At 39.2% G+C, this 24,594-nt stretch overlaps 1 protein-coding gene across 4 annotated transcripts in view; it reads left to right on the forward strand.

Annotated features, from left to right (window-relative positions):
* Nucleotides 1-24,594, forward strand: part of LRBA (LPS responsive beige-like anchor protein) — a 654,576-nt gene that overhangs the window by 57,237 nt on the left and 572,745 nt on the right. For all 4 annotated transcript variants that reach the window (XM_061584671.1, XM_061584674.1, XM_061584673.1 and 1 more), the window contains exons 6-17: nucleotides 354-475; nucleotides 587-713; nucleotides 1,939-2,058; nucleotides 3,405-3,551; nucleotides 4,824-5,021; nucleotides 5,459-5,592; nucleotides 7,433-7,541; nucleotides 7,654-7,806; nucleotides 10,741-10,909; nucleotides 16,638-16,717; nucleotides 19,281-19,343; nucleotides 22,069-22,166. In XM_061584671.1, the coding sequence (XP_061440655.1) occupies nucleotides 354-475; nucleotides 587-713; nucleotides 1,939-2,058; nucleotides 3,405-3,551; nucleotides 4,824-5,021; nucleotides 5,459-5,592; nucleotides 7,433-7,541; nucleotides 7,654-7,806; nucleotides 10,741-10,909; nucleotides 16,638-16,717; nucleotides 19,281-19,343; nucleotides 22,069-22,166 (1,520 nt within the window). The remainder of the gene's footprint in view (nucleotides 1-353; nucleotides 476-586; nucleotides 714-1,938; nucleotides 2,059-3,404; nucleotides 3,552-4,823; nucleotides 5,022-5,458; nucleotides 5,593-7,432; nucleotides 7,542-7,653; nucleotides 7,807-10,740; nucleotides 10,910-16,637; nucleotides 16,718-19,280; nucleotides 19,344-22,068; nucleotides 22,167-24,594) is intronic.

Raw genomic sequence — 24,594 nt, forward strand, 5'->3', positions numbered from 1 at the left:
CTTTCAGGCAAAAATAAAAATTATTTATACTTGCAGAAAGTGTTGGCAACCCTTCAGACAAAAGGGAACTTTAGTTCTTTATAAGTTTCATTTTACTAGAGTTCTAGACATGTATTTAGTATTGGGTATCATATTTAACGGAACCATGTTTTAAAATACATTTTTTTTAACTGTGAAAGGTCCTAAAGAAATTCCTTGTCTTGCTTTGATTTAAAAGTGAAGAGGCAAACTTTAGTATCAGTTCCATCCCACCTAAATAGTAAAAACCATTCCTTTGAATCCTTTCTGATGCTACAAATCAAATGACTTGCTTTATGATGACTCACTGCTTTATATTAACTTGCATTTTCTAGGCAATTGCCTTACCCCCTATAGCCAAGTGGCCCTACCAGAATGGTTTTACCTTTCATACTTGGTTAAGAATGGATCCTGTAAATAATATCAATGTAGACAAGGATAAACCTTACTTATATTGGTATGTATGTTATTATTTCTTCTGAAATTTGTTTTACCTGTGTCTGCTTTTAAAGATGGCTGTCACTGACTACATGTGAATAAATAGTGAATTTTAAATAACTTGTTTCAGTTTTCGGACAAGCAAAGGACTTGGGTATTCTGCTCATTTTGTTGGAGGCTGTTTGGTTGTGACTTCAATTAAATCAAAAGGAAAAGGCTTCCAGCACTGTGTGAAATTTGATTTCAGGCCACAAAAGGTGAGTTTAAATGAGCTATCCTGAAAATGTCCAGTTAATAAAAGTAAATGCATGCTAGTAGACATTAGATTTGAGTCTCTGCTCTACAGGAGTTAATGGCCATTGACTCCTAATGGTTTTAGGGTGACATTTGTAATTACCTGTATATTCTCAAATCTGGCTTTGGTGGGGGGGGGCATATTCTGCCATATAAATTTAGTTTGCCGCAAAGAGTATTTTCCAAACCTGGTAGAAAAATATGCTTAAAAGTAATAATCTAGACTCCTGGTATTTTTTGTTATTTTCCCCACTGTTCTTCATATAACAACTTTCCTGTGCCCTTTTTATATAGAATAGTTCAGTTGAAAGGAATACTCAGCTTTTACCCCTCTGTTGATGAAATCTGGGGTTTTCTAGTTACACAGACTTAAGTTTCAAGGGTTTTCCCTCGTTGTAAATGCCAAAAGTTACCATAGCACAGCCAGATAGACTGGTGAAAATATTTAGGGTAAGAGGATAAGTCACCCTCACAAAAAATGAGTTTCAATTTGGATATGTTGATTTGGTTTGCTTTATGGTAAGTATAGTTTAAGTATATTAGCACCAATGTTTCTTATGCTAATTAGAATGGCCATGTGCCCTACTTTACATAGGACAGTCTCTATTTTAAAGGGATGTCCAGTCCCAAGTCTGATTTTAAGATAAGGAACCATAAAAAGGGACAGCAAGAGCCTTGAAGTTGTCTATCAGTAGTTAGCAGACTGAGAAGGCACAGACTTAAGCGATATCTAATTAAATTCTTCTGCTGATGCAAGGACTAGTTGTGCTGTGGAACTTCCCCATCCTCTCCTCTCTCTGCCCCCCCCCCACATAACCCTTAAATCTGCTCCAGAGGGGTTGGGGAACCTCCAGAACAGATTTAGGGGTTGCATGGAGGGAGAGGACAGAGAAGTTCTATTGCCCAGCTAAAAGTCTTTGCAGTAATGGAACTGCTTAGTTAACACCATCCTATTTTCTTCCAGGCAGCACATATTTCTAATTAAATTATAGTAATTATTTTTGAATTTGCACCTCTACATATAAATTACCATATGCAAACTTTTGCCCTCTTTTTGTGGGGGATGCAAATCCTTTTTTTTTTTTTTGGCAATGCATAATTGGTCACCCTAACTCGAATTGCACAATTTTCAACATGTTAAAAAAGCTTCTTCAAATTTAGACTAACTCTTCTAAATTTCTTATGTAGTGGTACATGGTTACTATAGTGCATATCTATAACCGCTGGAAGAACAGTGAACTCAGATGTTATGTGAATGGGGAACTTGCATCTTATGGAGAGATAACATGGTTTGTCAATACCAGTGATGTAAGTAACCAAATGCTTGTGTTCCCATCTCTCCTTTCTCTGTTGATGCTTATTTTGAGGTTGAAATGTATAAATGAGAATGGAAAAACATCCCTTTATCACCTGGTTGGGATGGTGGGAGCCTCTAATCATCGGCACTTGTGAAACCCAGTGCGTAGGGCTCCACAAGGTGCCAGCACTCGGGTGATTATTTGGTCTTGCAAATCCCACTGGATAGTGCTCCGCAACACCTGACAATCAGCTGATCAGTACTTTGAGAGCTCTGCGTTTGCCCTCAGAGTTTGATTTTAAACCATGTGGGCAAAAATGAGTCACCTGACAGCCTTTGGCAGGTGGGTGGATCCATCCATCTGTCAAACTTGGCCCACCAGGCATGGGGGAGATGACGATCCAGCCCACTGCCCAGATCCAGTTCCCCACCACTGATTTACCATTTCCTTAATCTCTCCAATTAGAACAACAGCAAACTGGCTAGTGTTTTAAGACCAATTAGTCTGCCTTAAATGTTTTGAAGTATGAGCCCTAAGTTATCTCTCTTAAATAAACACAAGTTTATACTTTTGACTGAATGAGCTCTCATCTCTTGGATTAGCATCTCTGCTTTGCTCATAAGTATGTATTGAAGGCATGGAAAAGATGCACCCTTTCATAGTATGCAGATATGACAGGGTGGTTCAAAAGCACCAACTGGTAAGTCTGTATTTGAGTGATATCAAGTCCATGCCCACATCCTTATAGAATTTGGGGCACAGAATGTGAGATATGAAAGATTGCACTGGATATTTTAAGAATTGCTTCAGTGTACTTTGTGTGCAAAATGTTGTGTTTAAATGCATGAATCTGTCTTATAAAAAGGCAGACCATTGGTCTATTGCAGTACAGTCTATTCCAAATGGGAGCAGCTCTCTAAAACCTTAGACAGAGTTCTTGCCGTGTTACGTTATATAATCTTAAATAAGAATGCCAGGGACTAAAACTAGGACCTTCTGCATGCAAGCCATACACTGAGCAGAACCTCTCAATTCCACTATTAGTCACGGTTGTGAGGAGGAAGTATTAATCGTGGTCAAAAATTGATCTTAGATGTGCACATGGATTATAATAGGCACAAAGGACTTTTTCTTTCACTTCAGTGTCAATGAAGCTTCCGTGTGCACAACTCGTAAAACCTTCTTGATAAAACAAGCAGGTACATCCTCTCTATGCCACAGAGTCCAATGTTCATATATACGTGAATTAAATCCATACGTCAGATTAGAAGTTGGATGTATATTCTTCCCTTTCAATATACAACTATGGTAACACTGATCCCATTTTATTATTTAATATTTTGTTCCCTTTTCTAGACATTTGATAAATGTTTCCTGGGTTCTTCAGAAACAGCAGATGCCAATCGAGTGTTTTGTGGTCAGATGACAGCTGTCTATCTTTTCAGTGAGGCTCTTAATGCTGCTCAGATTTTTGCTATTTATCAACTTGGTCTGGGATACAAGGTATTAATTGTCTTTATACTATTAAGGTAGTTCTGGATTTCAGTAAAGAGTTGTCACCCATGCTTTAATTTGTAGTGGGTTTACCTTCAAAAGTTTGTAACGTTGCTATGAAAGTTATGTGCAGATGGTCACATGGCCTATTCTGTACTTGTGTCAGCAGAGCTGTCAAACTGAATTGCAAAATAGAAATAACTTTTTTTTTACTTTCAAAAATAGGATAAAAATGGTGGCATGGGAGAATATTTTTTAAAATGCAACCATTTGTAGTTTAATGACATTTGTACACTGAGATACTTGACTAAATATTCTTAGCAATAAAAATAAAAGTCTAGAAGAAAAGAGTTGAGATAATAAAAATGGCAGCAGTGATTTATTACTGTGTTGTGTACTTGTATAATACTGGAAATAGTAGACTTTTGTACTCCATGTGAGGGTGGACTTTATATCTCCCACTGACAAGCCCAATTGGAAACACTATAAGGCTGCAATCTGACTTACCTGTGACTAAGCAGCATTAAATTCAACAGGACTTACTTCGAAGTAGACCTCGTTAGGTTTGCACTGTAACTAGTTGAAAGAATGGTAATGACAGGAGTAGCTTCTGCTTCTGTTTACTCATCTCCTTGCTCAGTCTTAGTTTGATAATTTAATTATATCTTTCCTGTCCTATCCCAGGTAATACAACATTAACTATAACATTTTCACTAAATTAAAATAGTATATTATTTATTTATTTATTATTTGATTTATATCCCGCCCTTCTTTCCAGTAGGAAAGGGCAGCAATATTATAAGCTATATATTTCACATAGCATAAGACAAATGAATTTGGCTTCTGAGAATTGTTCACTGTAATTGAATACTCTTCTGATACTAAATTGCTTTTCAATAGATTTACCCAAGCAATTCAGATCCTGTCTTGTGCTATGTCAGCAGTCGTAAGACTTCAACCCACTGTTACAAATACGAACAATTCCATTTGTGTTTTTAACTGTGGGAAAAGATACTGGTTTTCCTTTTCTTGGTACATAAATTTTTTCCCCAAGCTTATGCTTTTGAAAAGTAAACACTTTAAATAAAGCATGTCTAGAAAATAAAATAGAATTAATTTTCTTCATGTGGCCCTTGTGCCTCTAATTTATACGTTTTATTTTAAAAAGCATCTCTAACTTCCATGGTTAAGTTGTCTTGAAATATCTTGTTGTATGTGGAAGTTTACTTTCCAATTGCACTCTAGCTAAAGATGTTTTTTTTCCTGTTGCTTCTGTTCTAGGGAACTTTTAAATTCAAGGGAGAAAGTGATCTCTTCCTTGCTGACCATCACAAACTGTTACTGTATGATGGGAAACTTTCTAACGCTATTGCCTTTACATACAATCCAAGGGCTACAGATGCACAGCTCTGCCTAGAATCATCACCCAAGGATAACTCTTCCATCTTCGTACATTCACCACATGCCCTCATGCTGCAGGTATTTTAGGATTATTTTCAAGTTCAATTAGTTGGGGGAGTTCCTTTGTTTTCTTCTCTTGGATACTTTTGTGTTCTGCTTTGAATCTTGAGTCCTTAGAAGGACTTAAAGTCCACCTCTTTTATTTAGATTTATCGCCCAAAATGTAGCTCTTTTGTCGAGTGCAGTCATAACGCTCTCTCTCTCGCACCCCCCCCAAGCTGAACAGACCAAGTACTTTTTATGTCTGATAGATTTTTCATTACCACAACTATTTTAACTGCTTTTCTTTGAAGTTTCTTGGAGTCACGCATGTTTACGTTTCCTTACATTCTGGTCATGTCAACAGGGTAACAATTTCATTTTTAGAGATCCCATTGAAGCATTCAGGTCAATTATGAATGCTTCAAAGTAGTTACACAAATGCAATATAATTTGTTCAAACTTGGTATTAACAGGATGTAAAAGCAGTCATAACCCATTCAATCCAAAGTGCAATGCATTCAATTGGAGGAGTGCAAGTGCTTTTTCCTCTGTTTGCACAGCTGGACTACAGGCAATATTCACTGGATGAACCTGACACAACTGTTTGGTAAGAGTTTTTGTTCTCTTCAAATTCTCAGTTTGTCTTGGGATGTCTGTTGTATGCTAGAGAAACTAGAACTCTCAAATAGTAAAAGAATCTTTATGCCTGACATTTCACTTATTTTGTTCACAGTTGTTACATAGTCTAAGTTGGTAGAGATGTTTGTCTAGATAGAGTAAGCTGAAGATAGAATGCACACTAAATGATGGACATGCACATCTAAATATAGCCAAGGTGAAGATGTCATGAGATCAAGTTTAGCTTTATGGAAAAGAAATTATCTCCAAATAATGCAATTATATTGAAGCATTGGGGACATTATTTATATTTTCAAGGTTAGATCATTTTAAATCTCTTGTGCAGAGAAGACCTTGAGATGGAAGTCAAGATTACTGGCACCAGGTCTTCTACACAAATGTGTACATCATTCAGTAGCTATGTAATTTATGGAGTAGTGGGGATATGGAAAATCTCTTTCTCAGGGATGAATTCCTTCCTGTCAAAGTGTGTGTGGGGCTATTTTTTACAGAGCTGCTGGTTCTAACAAGGAGAGTTTATCTTCCTGGCCCAGTGCTTGATCAGTGAAAGATGTCTTGTATATCTAGACTACTTCACTATGGGGCTGTCAAAAGGAAAGGCTAGGTGTTTTCAGACAACTAATGATGATGGTGTGTTGTAGAGGCTATAAAAATGTGAGAGTTTAATACAGTATCTTTCTAAAACCATTGCTACTTCTAGCTGTTTTAGAGGGAACATTTTAAGGAAAACATATTAGGAATGTGGAGTGTGATGCTCAATATTCCTAAAAAGTACAGCGACACAAATTCATTGCCCAAGCTTCCCATTTATATTGTCATTGCCTGCCCATTTATAGATCATGCTTCTGATTCTTCACTTTTTTTTTTTTTGGTGACTCCTAAGGTCATTACAAGTGTTGAACGTCCCTTCAGATATTAAGATTGAGGACATATTTGGAAGTATAAGACATTCATGCTTTTGCATATCCTACTTCCTGTGCAGCTGTCTTTTAAAAGGAGATTTAATGAGAGAGTGAATTGTCTGATTCACTTAAGAAATGCTATGGACTTGTGTCCAGACATCCCTTCTGTCAGTGGAAAGCCTCTTCCATTTTATGGGAGGCATATTTTTTACTTTGCCTATGATTATTGCATGAGGAGAGTCAACTGAAGTTCAGAGATGAAGATCCTGTTACAGCAAGCCCTCCTTACAATAATTTGCACAAGACAATTTGCTATTCTTTTCTAGATTCCATATCTTTAAACTTCTTTAATAATCTTAAACCCCTCATGTGCTTACAAAGCAAGTCCTAATGTACTTAGCACAAATAGTACTCCATTGCAGAGCAAGGTTTTCCCTTTCTATTATAGCTTGCTTTGCAATAAGGAATATTTCTGAAAGATGGATCAACTTCCAGAACACATCTCCTGTCTAAATATACCATACCTACACACCAGACTGACACATGGATCATATCTTGTATACTGTTATGTTTGTCATGTATACTGAGATACTTTGTTATGCAACTTTTCTACTAGTGCTTGCACAACTGTTCACAGAACAGTGCTAAGGAGTATATTCATTCTGTTCACATTTCTTTGAATCCAGAAATAACCCACAATCACTACATGGTATCTGAAGAAAAAATGTTATAGGATGTACAGATTTAGTAGTTTTATTAGAAACATAAATACTTTTTAAAATAGTATGTGGATGGAGGAAATGAATGTATTGTTATGATTGTAATGCACTTCTTTAAAGTGTTCTTAAACAATCAATATGCTACCTTTTAACATAATGCAGTACTTCAATATAATGTATTTTCCAGCTCCGTTCTGTTGGCTTTCATCCTGGAGTTGCTGAAGAACTCAATTGCTATGCAAGAACAAATGCTTTCTTGTAAGGGCTTCCTTGTAATAGGATACAGCCTTGAAAAGGTAAATAAAACCTGTTGCTTGTTTTTCTCTTTGAATCTGCATGTGTTTCATTGTTTGGTCACATAAATTGCATCTACATGTTGTCTTAAACGTATTCTTTCTCCTTCTACAGTCTTCCAAAGCACACATTAGCAGAGCTGTTCTAGAACTTTGTCTTGCCTTTGCTAAGTATCTGAGCAATTTGCACAATGGTGTGCCTTTGCTGAAGCAGCTGTGTGATCAAATTCTCCTTAACCCTGCAATATGGATTCATACTCCAGCCAAGGTAAAACATTTTCTATTTATGGGGGGATAGCATAAAAGGACTTGGTGGCCACTATGGGCTTGTAGACATCTGGGATTTGAGGAGCCTCGTTCTAAGGGAATATATAGTTCACACATGAATTTATTTATTTGTCACCTATTAAACTAGTACACTGGATGCCAAATAATACAAACCAAATAATACAATAAAACATGAAATCGGATAACATTTCTAAGGCAAGCCATCGTCCCTCTGTTCACAAATATACTTACGTTTCTTCATGATGTATGTATAACATGTGCATTAATGCTGTACAGTTAATATAAGGATACTGAAAATTATTGCCCAATAAGTTTACTGGATGTCCTTGCTAAAATATATGCACGACACCTTTTAGATAAACTAGAACTTTGGGTAAAAGAACAACATTTTATCCCCAGACTGGTGTTTGCAAGGGTTTTAGCACAATTGATCAGTGCTTTGTTTTGAACTGTCTTGTTCAGAAGTATTTACATAATGCATAAAATAAACTATATGTTGCATTTATAGATTTATCATCTGCTTTTGACTCCATAGATAGACAGTGTTTATGGAGGAGATTAGATGCCAGCTCATTAGATAAATGCCTGTTATTTCTTATACAACAGCTTTATTCTAACACTGATATTAAGTTCCGAATTGGCAGGGCAGGCTCTCTCTCAGACTCAATCCCCACATCAAGGAGTGTCAAACAAGGTTGGATTTTGGCACCACTCCTATTCAACCTTTATATAAATGATATTACGCAGGAAATTCTTTTTCCCCTCCTGCCATTGGGAAACAGAAGATCCCAGTTCTGCTTTATGCAGATGACATGGCCCTCATCTCTTTAATTCGTGTGTGCCTGAGAAGATTGGTTACTGGATTGGAACTTATTGTAAGCAAGCAGGACTATCTATCAATTATAATAAGACCCAAAGTTGTAGTTTTTGCTAAGAGGTATGAGCAGCTTAAATATATTCTGGATGGGCACAGTATAGAACAATGTTTATCTAGGACTCCATTTCTCTGAAAACACTTTGTGGAGTACCCACCTTGAGGCAATTACATCCTCAGCTGTCAATTTATTGGGGCCTATAAAGAGACTTTATTATAACGAGGGTTACCCTTTAGTAGAACCAAAGCTAAAAGTTTTCGTGGCGAAGATTGTCTCTCATCTTTTATACAAAGCAGCAATTTGGAGTGAGCATTGCAGAGATGAACTGGATATAATCCAAAACAAGTTCTTGCACCTGCTTTTGGCCATAGCACATAGTACACCTGGTGCATTGTTAAGGAGTGAAGTAGGTCTCCCTTCTTTAAAAGCACATATACACAAATCCATTATATTGTAGTGGAAAAAGTTATCAGTGATGCCAGAACACCACTTAGCAAAACTCTGCTTTTTGGAAATACAGAACCATGAAGGTTGGGTACAATCCTACAGATGCCTGATGCTGAGTTACTCGATCTCCTCAGTTGTGACAATGCAGGATGCATCTGAATGTAAGATCCGGGACTTAGTTTTTGGCAAAGATGCTCAAAAAGATTTTAAATATATAAAGGATTGTGCGTCTGCCATTTAGTATGCCAAAATCAAATCAGACCACGAAAGGGCCACTTATTTGCAGGAATTAACTTTTTCCCCTGTAAGTTATGCTTTCATTCAGCTCAGATTTCAGCTGATGCCCACTGAAAAGCTGGCTGGTTTGTTGTTGTTATGTTGTTGTTATGTTGTTGTTATGTGCTTTCAAGTCTATTATGACTTATGACAACCCTATGAAGGGAATATCATGGTCTGAATGATCCTGATTTTAGTGCTCAGTGATACATCTTTGCATTTGAGGACCTTTTCTAGTTCTCTCATAGTTATCCTCCCTATTCCTGGCCTTCTTCTGATTTCTTGACTATTGTCTCCATTTTGGTTAATGACTGTGTCAAGGTATTGATAATTCTTGATAAATTCAATGTCCTTGTTGTCAACTTTAAAGTTACATAAATATTTTGTTGTCATTACTTTAGTCTTCTTTTCAGCTGTAGTCCTGCTTTTGTGCTTTCCTCTTTAACTTTCTTCAGCATTCGTTTTAAATCATTACTGGTTTCTGCTAGTAGTATGGTATCGTCAGCATATCTTAAATTATTGATATGTCTCCCTCCAGTTTTCACACCTCCTTCATCTTGGTCCAATCCTGCTTTCCGTATATGTTCTGTGTATAGATTAAACAAATAGGGTGATAAAATACACCCCTGTCTCACTCCCTTTTTGATTGAGAACCAATCAAAACAATCAAAAGATCGGCTGTGTATATGTGGATCAGGGCAAATTGGTATGGAGTGTTATATCCTATACTGCCCTTTATATTCACCGAGGGCCAACTTCATCCTTCTTTTTCAGACTTCCTTAGAAGGCCAACCAGATGAGCTTAAGATCAGATGGCTGCTGGCAGATACAGATAAATTTGTCACTTACAGGGTAGCCTTGTTTGCATTAGCCGCAACAAAGATCAGAATGGCCTTCCTGAATTACACCAGTGTTAAAAGCTAAGGAGAGCTCAGTTGAGTGTGCTCCTAATCTAAGCAAATGTAGTAAACTCTTATTACTCCCATTCATATTTTTAGGGTTTTATCCATGTTTTGTCAGATTGACATTTTAATGTTTTATAAATATGTTCTTTTGTATGTTTTTCCATATTGTAATGGCCACTGGCTAAAAACAATAAAAATAAAGTATCTCCAATAGGATACACCAGAGTATTCCATCACACATACATGTGCGGTGCAATTCTATACATGTATTATCAAAAGTAAACCCTATCCAGTATAGGATTGTAGCCTTACTCTAGTTATAATTACCCAACCTCTATTTGCCTGCAGCTCCTCCTCCAATGTGTATTACATCTTAATTAACCTCTTTGTATTCTTAATTGGTTGATGCAGGTTCAGTTGATCCTGTACACTTACCTATCTACTGAGTTCATTGGCACCGCCAACATATACAATGCAATTCGACGAGTTGGGACAGTTCTACTGGCGATGCATACTTTGAAGTATTACTATTGGGTAGTGAATCCTCAAGATCGCAGTGGAATTATTCCAAAAGGCTTAGGTATGTGTAAATTTCCATTCTACTAATCAACAATGCATAATTCTAAACTATTGTCATGTGTATTATGTGTATCTACCTGTGTCTGACATCTAGAATGATCACACAGTATTTTTATAATGTCATGTAGGGGTAGAATGTATGAGACATATAGTGAGACCATACCCTGGCCTAAATCCCTACCGTCTTGCTCCAACATGTGAAATAAGAAAAAGGTCTGTAAAGGAAAAGATGTCCTGCGACCTGGAGATAGTGTAACAGGGTCTTGACGCTTCAGTGGAAGGCCTGATGACTTTTCATGATGATAGCTAGGTTAAGAAAAAAAGATAACTTTAGTAGGTACACAAATGTTTTATAGTTTGGCTCCCTCTACAAAATATTATAATAAATGCTTGTAAAAGTTGGACATTTGATCTATTTTTTAAAATATAAGTACAGTGCTGCAGTACAATACATTGGTAGATATGACAGCTGCCCACATTTTTTAAATGTTATTACAGTTTCAAAATAAATAGATATACCATAGTTTGCCCATCTTGTTGAGCAGGCTACAGCTAGGAGAGGTTTAATATATCTCTGTGAATAGCATATGTAGACCAGGTCTAAGCTCTTGGCAACTGCCTGTCTATTCCAACATTGTCCTTAGAAAGTGGTTCCTTTCTACAGTTCTTTGCCTCTATCAAGAGATCCTGTTGCAAGTTCTTGCATTTCATGAAGAACATGATTTGGGGGTGTGGGTGTGATTGTCTCCTGTGGCAACAGTTTTTAAAAGGTCTATGGAGCAATCAAATCACCATAGTCTGATGGTGAGTTCCAGCAGGAGGAGACACTTGTTCCACCATCTGTCCCATGGCAGGTGGACAAACCAGAAGCAGCGTATATTTGCAACATGCGTAGACTGTAAAAACTGGGGCTTGGATCCAGAGAATTGTGAGTAGAACTCTGCTTGCTCGAAGGGGCTTTCGTAGCTCCTCCTTCCACTGCAACCTCCTGAGCCCCCCACCCAAAAAAGCCAGTCCTGAAGATAAAGGGACTGTTTGAAATAGTCTGAGATAAGGGATGGGGGGCTGCCACACAATGGTTACTGAAGAGGCTGCTATGTTTGATAATTAGTGACTTTTTATTGGTGCAAGACACAATTGGATCCAAAAACTCTTCTGTTCAAAAGTATATGAAGCTTGTTTAATTGCTTGTTATTAAATTTAAATCCTGCCCTTCCTCCCCAAAAAGAGCTTAGTTGTAACCCTATAGCTACCAGTGTGTTGTTTTTAGTTTGAGCTGTGAATTGCTTTAAATTTTGTTCTTAATGCAAACTGTCTTGGCAGGTGTGAAGGCTGAAAAGCAGTTTATAAGTATAGTAAATAAAAAACAGCTGGATTTCATATTATGATTATAGGAAAAATGCAATAGATTTATAGACATTTTGAGTGGTGTCTCATAAATCTCATGACTCTTGCTTGTAAGATGAATACACGTATTTGCACAAATGTAGAAAGGTGTGTTTAAACCTATTTGTTTATTTATTAAATTTATATCCCACTCATCCTTCCAGAAGGAGCCCAGGGCAGCAAACAAAAACACTCTAAAACATATTAAAACAAAACATCCTTAAAAACAAAACAAAGCATCTTTAAAAATATCTTTTTTTAAAAAAAAAAGCTTTTAAAATATCTAAAAGTAATTGCAATGCAGACTGGGATAAGGTCTGTACTTAAAAGGAAATCGAAAGGTTTTTAGTAGGCGCCGAAAAGATAACAGAGATGGTGCCTATCTAATATTTCAGGGAAGGGGATTTCAAAGGGTAGGTGCCACAACATTAAAGGTCTGCTTCTGATGTTGTGTGGAATGGACCTCCTGATAAGATGGTATCTGCAGGAAGCCCTCACCTACAGAATGTAGTGATTGACTGGATATATAAGGGGTAAGGCAATCTTTCAGATATCCTGGTCCCAAGCTGCATGAACTTGGCCCAGTAGCTAACAGGCAAGCAGTGCAATTTTTTCAGTAGTGGGGTAACATGTTGGCAATACGCTGCCCCGATAAGCAGTCATGCCACCACATTTTGCACCAGGTGCAGCTTCCGGACCAACCTCAAGGGCAATCCCACATAGAGTGCATTAACAGCAATCCAGCCTGGAGGTTACCAGCGCATGGACAACCATGCTCAGGCTGTCCTGGTCCAGAAATGGCTGCAGCTGTCTTACCAGCCAAAGTGGACAGAAGGCACTTCGAGCCACTGAGGTCACCTAGGCCTGAAATGACAAAGATGGTTCCATGAGCACCCCTGGACTATGAACCTTGTCTTTCAGAAGTAGTCGATCCCATCCAAAGCAGACAATTGACCAATTATCTGAACTCGGGACCCACCGACCCACAATGCCTCCATCTTGCTAGGATTCAGACTTATTGGCCCTCATCCAGTCCAGGCACCAGTCCAAGGCTTGCATGTCCTCTCCTGATTTAGATGTTTCAGAGAAATAGAGCTAGGTATCATATCATCAGTGTACTGCTGACACATTGCCCCAAATCTCATGATGACTGCTCTTAGGGGCTTCATATATGTCGGGAGGCAGAGTTGGGGTCCCGGGGGGTTGGAAGAAGAGGATTCAGATGGATGGCAGGGAGGAGGGGGAGCAACTTCGCCCGAGTGGAGCGAAGATGAAGCAGAGGAAATGCCAGAGATAGAGTTGCTTAGCAACGGAGAGCCTGAGAGCTTTGGAGTTTCAGAATCCTCCCTAGACATTCCCACACCTCTCCTTCTCCGAAGCTCAGAACAGAAGGGGGAAGAGGGAGGGCTGCCCAAGGCAGAAAATCCGCGAGTCAGTTTACCATCAGCCCCCCCCATCCCCCATACTGGAATCGGAACCTTCAGAAGAGGAGGGGCCGATGCTTCCCCCTTCGCCGCGCACACGAAGGCACTTGAAAAGACAAGAGAGAAAGGGGGGAAGGCGGGTAGTGCCTGAGGGGCAGTTAAGGAGGAGCGAAAGGTTGCGTGCCCGTTTGGCCCCTTCTTAAAGAACCGGCGGGAAAGCAGCCCCTTGCTCTGTCAACTTTCTCTCAACACCGCAGGACCTGTAATTCTGTACTGCTTCATGAGAAGACGCAGTCTTTGTTTGGACATTACTCTAATAAAAACTGAATTACTGGGCCTGACAATATAGATGTTAAACAGCATGGGGGACAAGATGGTACCTTGTGGCATCCCACAGCACAACTGCTAGGGAGCCAAAAGACAGTCACCGAATGCTATTTTCTGAAAATGACCCTCGAGATAGGATTGGAACTCATAACCACTGTAAAACAGTGCCTCCGATACCCATCTCACCAAGTCAGCTCAGAAGGATACCATTGTCAATGGTATCAAAAGCCACTGAAAGATCAAGTAAGAATAACAGGATTGCGCTCCCCGTCCTTCTCCCGATAAAGGTCATCAGGGCGACTAAGGCTGATTCAGTCCCATAACCAGGCCTGAACCCAGATTGGAATGGGCCAAGATAATTTGTTCCATCCAACAGTACTTGCAGTTGTGCCACAATGTTCTCGGTCACCTTCCCTAACAAGAGAATATTTGCAACCTGGCAGTAGTTGTCACAAACCAATGGGCCCAGGGTGGGATTTTTCAGGAGTGGTTGGATCACCTCCTCTTTCAGGGCAGCTTGGACCATTTCCTCCCGCAGAGATGCATTTGACAACACCCTGGATCCACTCAGTCATATCCCTTTGGTAAGCTTTAATAAGCCAAGAAGGACAAGTATTGAGAGGACACTTTGCTGGCCGCAGTGTCTCAAGCACCTTGTCCACATCAGGTTGCATCAACTGAAACTGATCCCAAGAAGTTGCCACAGACATTAAACAGGATACCTCACTGGAGACTACAGTAGATGTGGATGGGGCATCAGGAGTGCTACGGAGGCAAGCAACTTTACCCTTTACCAACAATTCACAGTGGATTTCTGAAGGTTCTAAAACTCCATTTCTAGGCGTTGACGTCAACAGACTCCTGTCAATACAAAAAGCTGCACTGGACAGCTACTTGAGGATGTGATGGAGGCAGAGAAGTGGTCCTTCTTTGCCACCCTCACTGCCACACAGTAGGCATAGTTATGTTTTATTCAAGTCCAATCAGCTTCATAGCACGTCTTTTGTTCTAGAAAAGTGCTCTAGCCGTCGTCCAGCTAGTTTCATTGCCTTTAGTTCCTTGGTGTACCAAGGTGCAAGCCAGGCTCCACAATGCCAGAGAGGGCGCTCCATAGTGTGACAAGGCCTTGCAGGGTCAACTCCCCCAGGGCATTCAGCAATCCAGTGGATTCCATTCGTCTCTAGGGGCAGACCATCTTAATCTGTCCACCACTCCTGCAGCGGAGGATTGGAGCCATAACTCTAAACTTCATCAGGAATTGGTCTGACCATGGCAATGGGGTGACATCCACCCCTGCATGTCCTGATCATCCCTTCCTCCATCTGGAGCAAAACCAAGTTGAGGGTGTGCCCTACCCTATGTGTCAGACTGGAGACAGCCCCATGATTGTCATGGAGGCCATGAAGTCCTGAGCAGGAACAGTAGAGGCAGCCTCAGCTATCATTCTGGGTTTCTCCAATACCACAGCCGGCACTGCCTCTGCCAGCTTGGGCAGAGAAGCTGCTGGGCAGCAGGATGGATAGTACGCCAGCTGCAACCCTAGTTTACTGTCTCGTTGGCCCGACACCAGGTACAGGCCCTCACAGCCAGTTCTAAGACAGAGTGGTTTCTTGGTGACAGAGATGGAGGTTCTGCAGACCACAGCAACCTCCCCCCCCATCCTTGCAGGCTGTGCTGGTGTTCCACCGAGTATCCAGGTGGGCAAAGCTGGGTCAGATCAACTTCCCCCAGTTCACCCACCCATGTCTTGATAATACACACCAAATTGGCACCCTCATTTATGATCAAATCATGGATGAGTGTGGACTTATTGTATACCAATCTGTCATTAAACAACAGCACACACAAGCTAGTGGGCGCAGCAATGAGCAACCAAGAACCCATCCATGGGAGGAATAGGAGTGAGGAACACAGCGTAGGTAACCTACCTTATCTTCCATGGTAGCTCATTGCCTCCCCATGGGTGTACCTCTGTCCACCCATGATAACTGCAGTTGGGTGGCATCACCCATGTCCCTCCTTCCCAAGACTCCTCCTAAACACATGATATAGACACAAAAAGAGCCCACCAACAAAACCTACCAGAACCAGTTTTCCCAGTACGACTCTGAGAGAATTGGAAACAACCAGACCCATCCCTTCCCCCTGCTCCACCTGTAGGCATACACATGGAAAATACTACATTGGAATGTGAAGTGTACATGGATTTTGCAGGATATATTCCCAAGTCATGAATGGGCATAAATATAGTCTAACTGTTATAGTTCTTTCCAAGAAAATACGTGGATTTTGCATTTCTTATTAAATGCTTTCCATGTGGAGGATGTGACAATCCAGCCCTTAAATTGGGACTAACTTGGGTGAAAACATTTTAATTTGGGATGCTTGGATTGGCTTTAGTAAATGTTTTAAAACTGAATGAAAACAAAATAAGCAATGATCAAAATGTTCTACGTAGTTGAACACATAAAATGAATTCCTTAATTTGTTTCCAGGGGGTGGGAAAGAATGGGGTTGTTATTGTAATTATATCAAAATAATACCAAGCTGTGAAGTACATGGTGTAAAATAACATGTCTCTTTCAAACCAAGATGGATCCCGACCTAATCAGAAAGAAATATTTTCCTTGCGAGCCTTTTTGCTGATGTTCATTAAGCAACTGGTGATGAAGGTAAGGAATCTGCAGATTGGGACTGCACTCCACAAGTTCCCTTTTTAGTAGAGTGTATCTTGCATTGTGCTTGTAGTGATGAAGCTTTTGCCATGAACGGTGCACATCACACGGGGGAAGGGAAGTGTCTGGTTAGCTGGGAAGGTGGGTGGGTGATGGACAGAGAAGATATTTTGTGTTGCAGCAATTCTAAATCTCCTTTTCCATAGAGCCATGTCCCTCTCAAGCACACATAGACGAAAGCTTTGGTTTCCCTCTCCCAGGGTGAGACAGATGTAAAATAAAAAGAAGCTTACCGATGTTCCTCATCTATGCTGTGAACCCATCATTTTAATGCAACTAACATGAACACACCAGTATGCTGACTATTTGCACCACCAGTCTTTCCTTAGCCATTCTCCAGACCTCTTGTTGTTATCTCCTCTGGTTGGACAAAGTTAATAAGGTTCCCTGTGGCAAAGTGCCTGAGCTAAGATAGTTGAAGTCCTCTCTCAGTTGCAGGGCACTTGAACTCCACCTGGAAGAGGAGGCATCAGCAGTATGCAGTCAAGACGGCCAGTATCTGCAAGAGATAAAATTCTTTCAGCGTGGTTTAAATGGGTAGAACAAATAATTAATTGAATTTTGCTTCAAGACACAGATTTGCAATCTAATTGATTGGTATGCTCTTTGTATGAAGATTTTTTTTACTTTATGTAAAGATTTTATGTGAATTTAATTGTGAAGATGTCTATTTTATGTTGATCTTCATTTTGAGGCAACCTAGGTTGACAGGGCCTTCTTAGTTATGGCACCTAAGTGTCAGTAGCCCTATTGGGCTTCTTCACTGCAGACTCTGTACACCTGACTATTTCATTTCCAGAACATGTTTGGGCCCAATATGCCACTTATTGGCACTTAGAAATGTTGGAGACTACTTCTTCTTTTTGTCTACTCTGTTGTGTTTTAATAAGTTTGCTTTTAGGATTTGAAATAAATATATATAGCTTTGTTGGGTCTTTTCAACCAAAAAGTAGAATAGAAACATTTTGATAAATAAAATTAAGTACCTGTCAGGCTTGTCCTGTCCTTCCCCTATTTTGCTAAGGACTCGAAGAAAAGAAGTAGTTGTGGGGCAACCTATGTGGACTTCTTTTGGTGGGGGGGGGGAAGGAGAGAGTGTCTGGGTCTCAGATCTGGTATTGCAAATAGATTCCTGAGCAGAGACAAAGCATAATTTAGTCTTACTGGGCCCAAAGATTGAAGATCTTCCCTGGTGGTCCAGAATATTAAGTCAAAGCACTTTTGTGAACAGACAGTCCGAGGCGATGGTCTGAAGGCACATCTGAAGCTAAAGAGGGTTAGGTCTGGTCAGTCCCTGGATGGGAGACTGCCTAGGAACCATATGTAAGCCATCTTGGGTTTCATGAGCAAAGTAAGGTGGGGTATAAATGTAATAAATAATAATAATAAACACGAGACAGTGGTAAAGCTTGAAATTGATTTTTTTGGAGACCGACTATAGACTGTCTGGGCAAGCGACACTGGGGTACAGTGCTTAATTTTAGACTATTCAGGTCTGTGTGATGGCCATGCCATCTGCCTTTATAAGACTGCATCCTTAATTCTAAATAAGTGAAGGTAAGCTGCAGTTGTTGAGAAACTGTATTTTCCACAAGTTCAAAGGTGCAGTTCTTTTCAGCAAGGAATCTTCTGAGATTTTCAGGGTAATAATTTTGTGCTCTGTGCAGTATGAGCACCTTCTCTTCTGATTGCCTCACAAAGCAGCCTTCATTTTTTGTTTTGTTTTGGCCTTCCCTATTCTCTCCCCCCACCAAACCATATCATGGTCAATCCTTTTCTCTTTAATATCTTTTGTTGCTGTTGAAGGTATTAATTTGTCTGTCTTGCTCTTTAAAAAAAAAAAGTTGTCGGAGGTGCACTGAACTACAATTGTACTTGCTTTGTAGGAGTTTGTACTCGTTTTCCCCTCAGCTAGAAATTGATTTGTTTTTGTTTTTTTAACTTACCAGTGCCTGGTAGATTTGTACCTTCTGAGGCAAACCTGGAAAAGTTTTACACTTGTGAATTCTATTGATTTCACAGGCATTTAATTTACATTATTATTATTATTATTATTATTATTATTATTATTATTATTATTATTATTATTATTATTATTTCCATTTATAGACTGCTTACTATCTAAAAGATCTCAAAGCGGTTTACAATAGAATACACAAGGTACAATAAAAATATCAAATTAAATTTACAAAGCAAAATACATAAACAATATCCATATCCATAAACATATACATAAACACAGTACAAAAGTCAGAATTCACAAAGGGAAGCCCATAAACCACCCTCCCCGCTCTATAAAAGTGTCAGAAAACTGAAATTATGTTGACCATGGAGGAGGAGGGCAACAAGCAGATAAAAGCAGGTTTACTTTGGAGTGAACCTTTGAGTTGTGTTATATATTTAATTCGATTTATGAATTGCGTCCCGTAAGGTATCTTAAAGCGATTATATTAAAACGATTTGTTTGTTTTATATCACTTCTTTGATTTTATATTTTAAGGACCATGGAGTGAAGGAAGATGAACTACAGGGCATCCTCAACTATCTCCTTACCATTCATGAGGTAATTTTAACCATTTTGCTTCCAAGAAACTTGTGAATAAAATATTCCACAAGATGGCTCTGAAGCAAGAAAAAAGAAGCATAGAATCAACTGTTAGTGGAAACTACCTGTAGTGATTGATTTACATCTCTGTCAATAGAAATTCAAGTGTCCTCTGTGGCTAGGAGTGCCTTTTACCAGCTTTGTCTGGTTCACCAGCTACGGCCATTCCTGAACAGGGATTGTCTGACCACTGTAGTCCATGCTTTGGTAATTTTGAGGCTGGATTACAGCACTGTGTTCTATGTGGAGCTGCTCTTGGGCCTGGTTTGGAAGCTCCAGCTGGTGCAGAATGTGGCAGCCAGACTGCTGTTGCGGATAGATGGCTGACAACATGTGACATATTTGTTAAAATATCTGCTCTGGCTGCCCAACTACTACCAAGCCAGGTTCAAGGTCCTTGTATTAATATACAAAGCCCTGAACAGCTTAGGTACAGGATATCTTGGGGTATCCTGAACCTTTATATCCCAGCCCAGTCATTGAGCTCATATACAGGAGCATCATTGGTCATCCACCAAGTTTGTGAGTCTCATTTGACAACAAATAATTGAGCCTTTAGTGTCATTGGCCCTTCCTGTGGAATGCTCTGCCAGTAGAGATTTAGCAGGCACCTCACTTTTAAATGCCTACTGAAAACTTTTTTATGTCACTGGGCTTATGAAGGCAATTGAGAAGGTATCTTCTTGCAATGGTTAATGATTTGTTTTTATTTTATATGTTTTTTTGTATATTTATATATGTTGTAAACTGCTTTGATTTTTTTATGAATAAATACATTTAAATATTTTTATAAATAATATAAATAAATGATTTAAGAAACTTCTTCAACAGTACACTGAAGTTCATTAATAAGTTCTAATAGTTTCCTCTTCTGGTAATTGATATACCGGGGGTGGGAGAAAACAGCTGGCAATGCTGCATCTATAAAGGATCATTGTATGTGGTTCAATTAATTTTTCTCATATGTTATTTTTTAAGTAAAACAATGCTTTTCAAATGTGAATTTTAAAATAAACATACTAATGAACCCTCTAAGCAAAGCTTGTAAATGTAATTGAAAATAAACACTGGTTACCGCTGGGATATCAAGCTCTTCATATTTTAGCACCAGGCAAGTCTTGATGCCAGATTCAACATCAAAAAGTTGGGGAAATGGGAACATAAATCTAACCAAACTCATTTATTTCAGGGTAGAAATGGGTAGAGTAAAGAATGAATTGAATTTTGCTTCAAGAACTATAGCTCCCCCTTCTTGTACTTTCACCTATATTTGCATTGATGCTGGGAGACTTGCACTTTAAAACAAAGCTGACTCCTTGAGATGCAACATTCTAGGCAGTGCCCCAAAGTAAAACAAATATGTGTATAAAAAGAATGTGTATTCTCAAGTACTTACAATTTGTAAATAAGGATTTTCTATGTCATTTTGCCTCTTGGAGTGCCTTTTATTGGTTTTTTATTTCTTAACTTATTTCTGCATTGTAATAAAAATATTATTTCAGTAATGTAAGTCCCACTTAAATTTTATGCCAAATAGCTTGCAAGTTATGTTTTTTACACACCACTGCTTTCTCCTTTATATTCCGTTTTGAGAACCAAATGTGGTTGCTATATGTAAAAACAGTTTCACATTGAAATAAACCTTTAACAGAGCCTCCTTGCAAATTGTTTATGCATTTGATTTTCCTTATTATCCACTGGGATATTTTGCATATAAGTGGTTTCAGAGTTAGGGTTACAGTCAGCAGCAACAGTCTTGCACTTAGCCTGACTCCTTGATACGGGTGGAATTTATAGAAGCAGAGTTGCAGAAGTTGTGTATTTTCCCACCTCAGACATTAACTCTCCATAGCCTATCTATCAAACTTGGTGGGGCCTTAAGCTGATATATAATGGCTGCAATCTAAAGAGCTAAAGAGTGTGAGGCATTCCCAGTGGAATCTCCCCTCCCCCCCCAGGTTCTATATTGCAAATTGCTTTTCAAATTCCTTTGTGTTTCAAAAATGGTTTGCTTTGTGGCATAAGGTGATAGTTTCTATTGAAAAAAACCAAAGCTTTGGCCAAAGGGAAGTAGCTGCTTGTTTCTTTGGATCCTGATTCATATGTGTATAAAACTATATAGATACTGTTCATGCATTTTATTATTATTATTTAAAAATAAGTTATTCCTACAAAAAAAAAACCTGTTTCCCATTTTAGAGCCGTTTGTAACTTTACTGCTGTTAGCAAGTGCGTCAGAGTTCTGGGTTCTTATTAGCATTGCCCAGTTTGTGTTTTTTTTAGGTTAACCAGTCCTGACAGTGAACTGGATCCAGACTTTCCATTAAAAGTTTTTCTAGAGGGCTGGGGGAACCTCCTGAGCAGCATGAGAAGTGGCATGGAGGATTGTGTGCACGCCGGGGGGGGGGGAACTGACAGTAATTCCTCCATCTCTCCAGTGGGAGCCTCCCATTTGTGCATGGGCAAGTTGGGATCCATGTTGTTGGGTTTTTCTGGTAATCATGCCCTCTGACCACATGTATTTTCCCAGTATTATTTTGGCTTGATTATGCATATTCTCAAAGTTGATTTGGATTAAAATACAATATGCATTTGGGAATAAATTATATTCTTGATGTAGTCTACTTTTGAATAGACTTGTAGGATTGCATTGTTAATCTGGTTCTCCATTTATATTTAACAGGATGACAATTTAATGGATGTCCTCCAGCTCCTTGTTGCCCTCATGGCAGAGCACCCCAGTTCTATGATACCAGCCTTTGATCAGAGGAATGGATTACGGTAAGAGTTAAAGTTCATTGGAAATAACCATAAACAAAAGAAAAAAATTAATTATTTTGTTTGTCATTGGAATTCCTTCTTGAACTTGGCTATCTTGTCAAATTTATCATTGCAGTGTCCATTGCAGGGTAATTTCCTTTACTCAGTTTTTCCTCATCTCAGTAACTGTTGTGGTTGCAATGTGAAAAGTGTAAACTTATTACAGGTGAATGCGTAATGGCTCCAAAGGTAGGGAAGGCATTAGTTTCAAGCCTCCAACCATGTCTTCATCTGAATATGTAAGCGTGTGGGTTCTTGGAGAGGAGATTGTGACTACTTTGCTTCTCCTTGTGTTCTGCTGTGAGCTAAGCCATGGTTTGTGTGTCATCCAAACATGGACTTGTTGTTTTGTCTCATTTCACACAAACCACAAACTGTCACCAAGCTTTGCTCTTGGTTTACATCGAGACAAACCACAACCCTGGGTTCAGACAACATGCTAAGCTAAATCAAGCTTAGCTCACAGCAGCAGCAGGAACGTAGGAGGAGGAAAGTGGCTGCAATATCATTTTGGGGAGCCCACACGTTCATACATACAAGCTAAGCCATGATTTGGCTTCGCATTATTTGTAAACTGTGCTGCAAAAACTTTTGCCTCATGTGCTGGCCTCTAGTTGCAGAATCTTCACTGCTACCAACTGAGGCATACAATGCTTAAATTGGCCCTAAGATTTTGGTACTTAATCTCTTGAACTAAAGACAGTGTGGTAGTAGATGCCAATTCTAATGTAGTAAGTCTGGGTTCAATCATCTATTTCTATGGATTTTTATTAATTGCATATAGATATTGACATATAGCAGACAAACATGCTCAATATCATATAATTTTTTTAAAAAATCCTAATATTTTGTAAATATGTTAAGATGCCATGAATATCTTTAAAAAATTGCCAATAGATTTTTGCCCTCCTCCTCCTCCATGACATATGGAAGAAATAGGTTTGTTACAACTATTCGTGTGGTATAAACAAGGTTCTGCTCTTCTGTTCAAGATTAATTTGGAATTACTTGCATCAGATGAAGTAAATTAAAATCGCTATACTACCTATGAACTTGAATTTGAAATGGTTGGTAGTGGGATATATAATTTGATCACTTTTCATTTTTCCCAGTTCCAAAGAGGGTGACTTAAGTATGTTGACAAGTAATTAGTTTTAAATATGGACCCTTGGATTCCATCTACTTCAGTCTATGCTTTTGTTTCCTTTCCCCAACCAAAGCCTTAAGCTGCCTGGCTTTGATACAACTTTCCTTTTATAGAAGATGAAATGAATGGGGAATACATGAGTGGAGTGTAGTGGAGTGTAGTGGGCCATGGTCTTGGGGTTTTTCAACCCCTTACTTTTTTGGGAGCAGGGTTCCAACAGGGTCCCTATGTCTCCAGCATCCTACAAGCCAATCAGCATGAAAGGACCACTGAGAAGAATCTTCTTACATGACTCCTTGTCCTTTCCTGCTGATTGGAGCCAATCAGAGTGAAAGGAGGTGAGCCAGCCACTGAGAAGATGCTTCTAAGTAGCTAACACACTCCTCTTGCATTCTGATTGGCTCGTATGGACATCTGTTGTTCTGGAAGAAGGTGCATGTGGGAAGGACTGAGCAGTGTGGAGATGATAGAGGGCAAGCAAGTGAATGAGAAGATGTGGCTATGAGTGGGCTTGGCATGACTATCATGAAGGGATCCTGCATTTCTGAATTTGTCACTACACTACTGGATATGATCATTAAAATGAGGACTTCTGTAAGGGGCTTGGGATTTCTTGTACCTAAATTAGGAAAGGATAAGTCTATGATAGTAAGGGTTTGGCTAGAAGCAGTGGTTGTTGAGCTGTTTGCCTGATGCCATTTCCCCCTCCCTAAGCTTCTGTTCTGCTGACTACCTGAGCACCACCCAGCTTGTGCTACTATGCTTGAGCCCATTTTCATAAATGCCAAACTGTTAGTGATGGGTTGAGGTGTTTTATTAAAGTTGTATGTGCCTTCAACCAGCACTATGGGTTGACTCTTCTTCCATCTCCAACTTGTCCATACAACTATTCATACTGGTTGGAGATTCATACTCCAGTTCAGTTTGAAAATGTCATTGTTTAGTTTATAGCTCCATGGGTGGCCACAGTGTTGGACCTTTTCTCACTTAAAATGAATTCAGGGTTGATGCCAGGAGAGAATGCAAACATACAGTTAAATAAGAGAGTTCCTGTTAGAACAGTTTTGGGAACAGTAATTCATTTGCTGTATAAAAAGTTGGACCATTGGTCTCACCTGAAGGGTGATTTTCCTATGAGTATGGACATCACAGCGGGTAATAGCTCCACCTAACATGCATAATAACATGACTACAACATAGCGATATAACAGAACTAGAAGTCTTGACTTCACTCTTAAATTT

This window comes from Rhineura floridana, chromosome 9 (assembly GCF_030035675.1).
Source record: "Rhineura floridana isolate rRhiFlo1 chromosome 9, rRhiFlo1.hap2, whole genome shotgun sequence".
Lineage (NCBI taxonomy): Eukaryota > Metazoa > Chordata > Lepidosauria > Squamata > Rhineuridae > Rhineura > Rhineura floridana.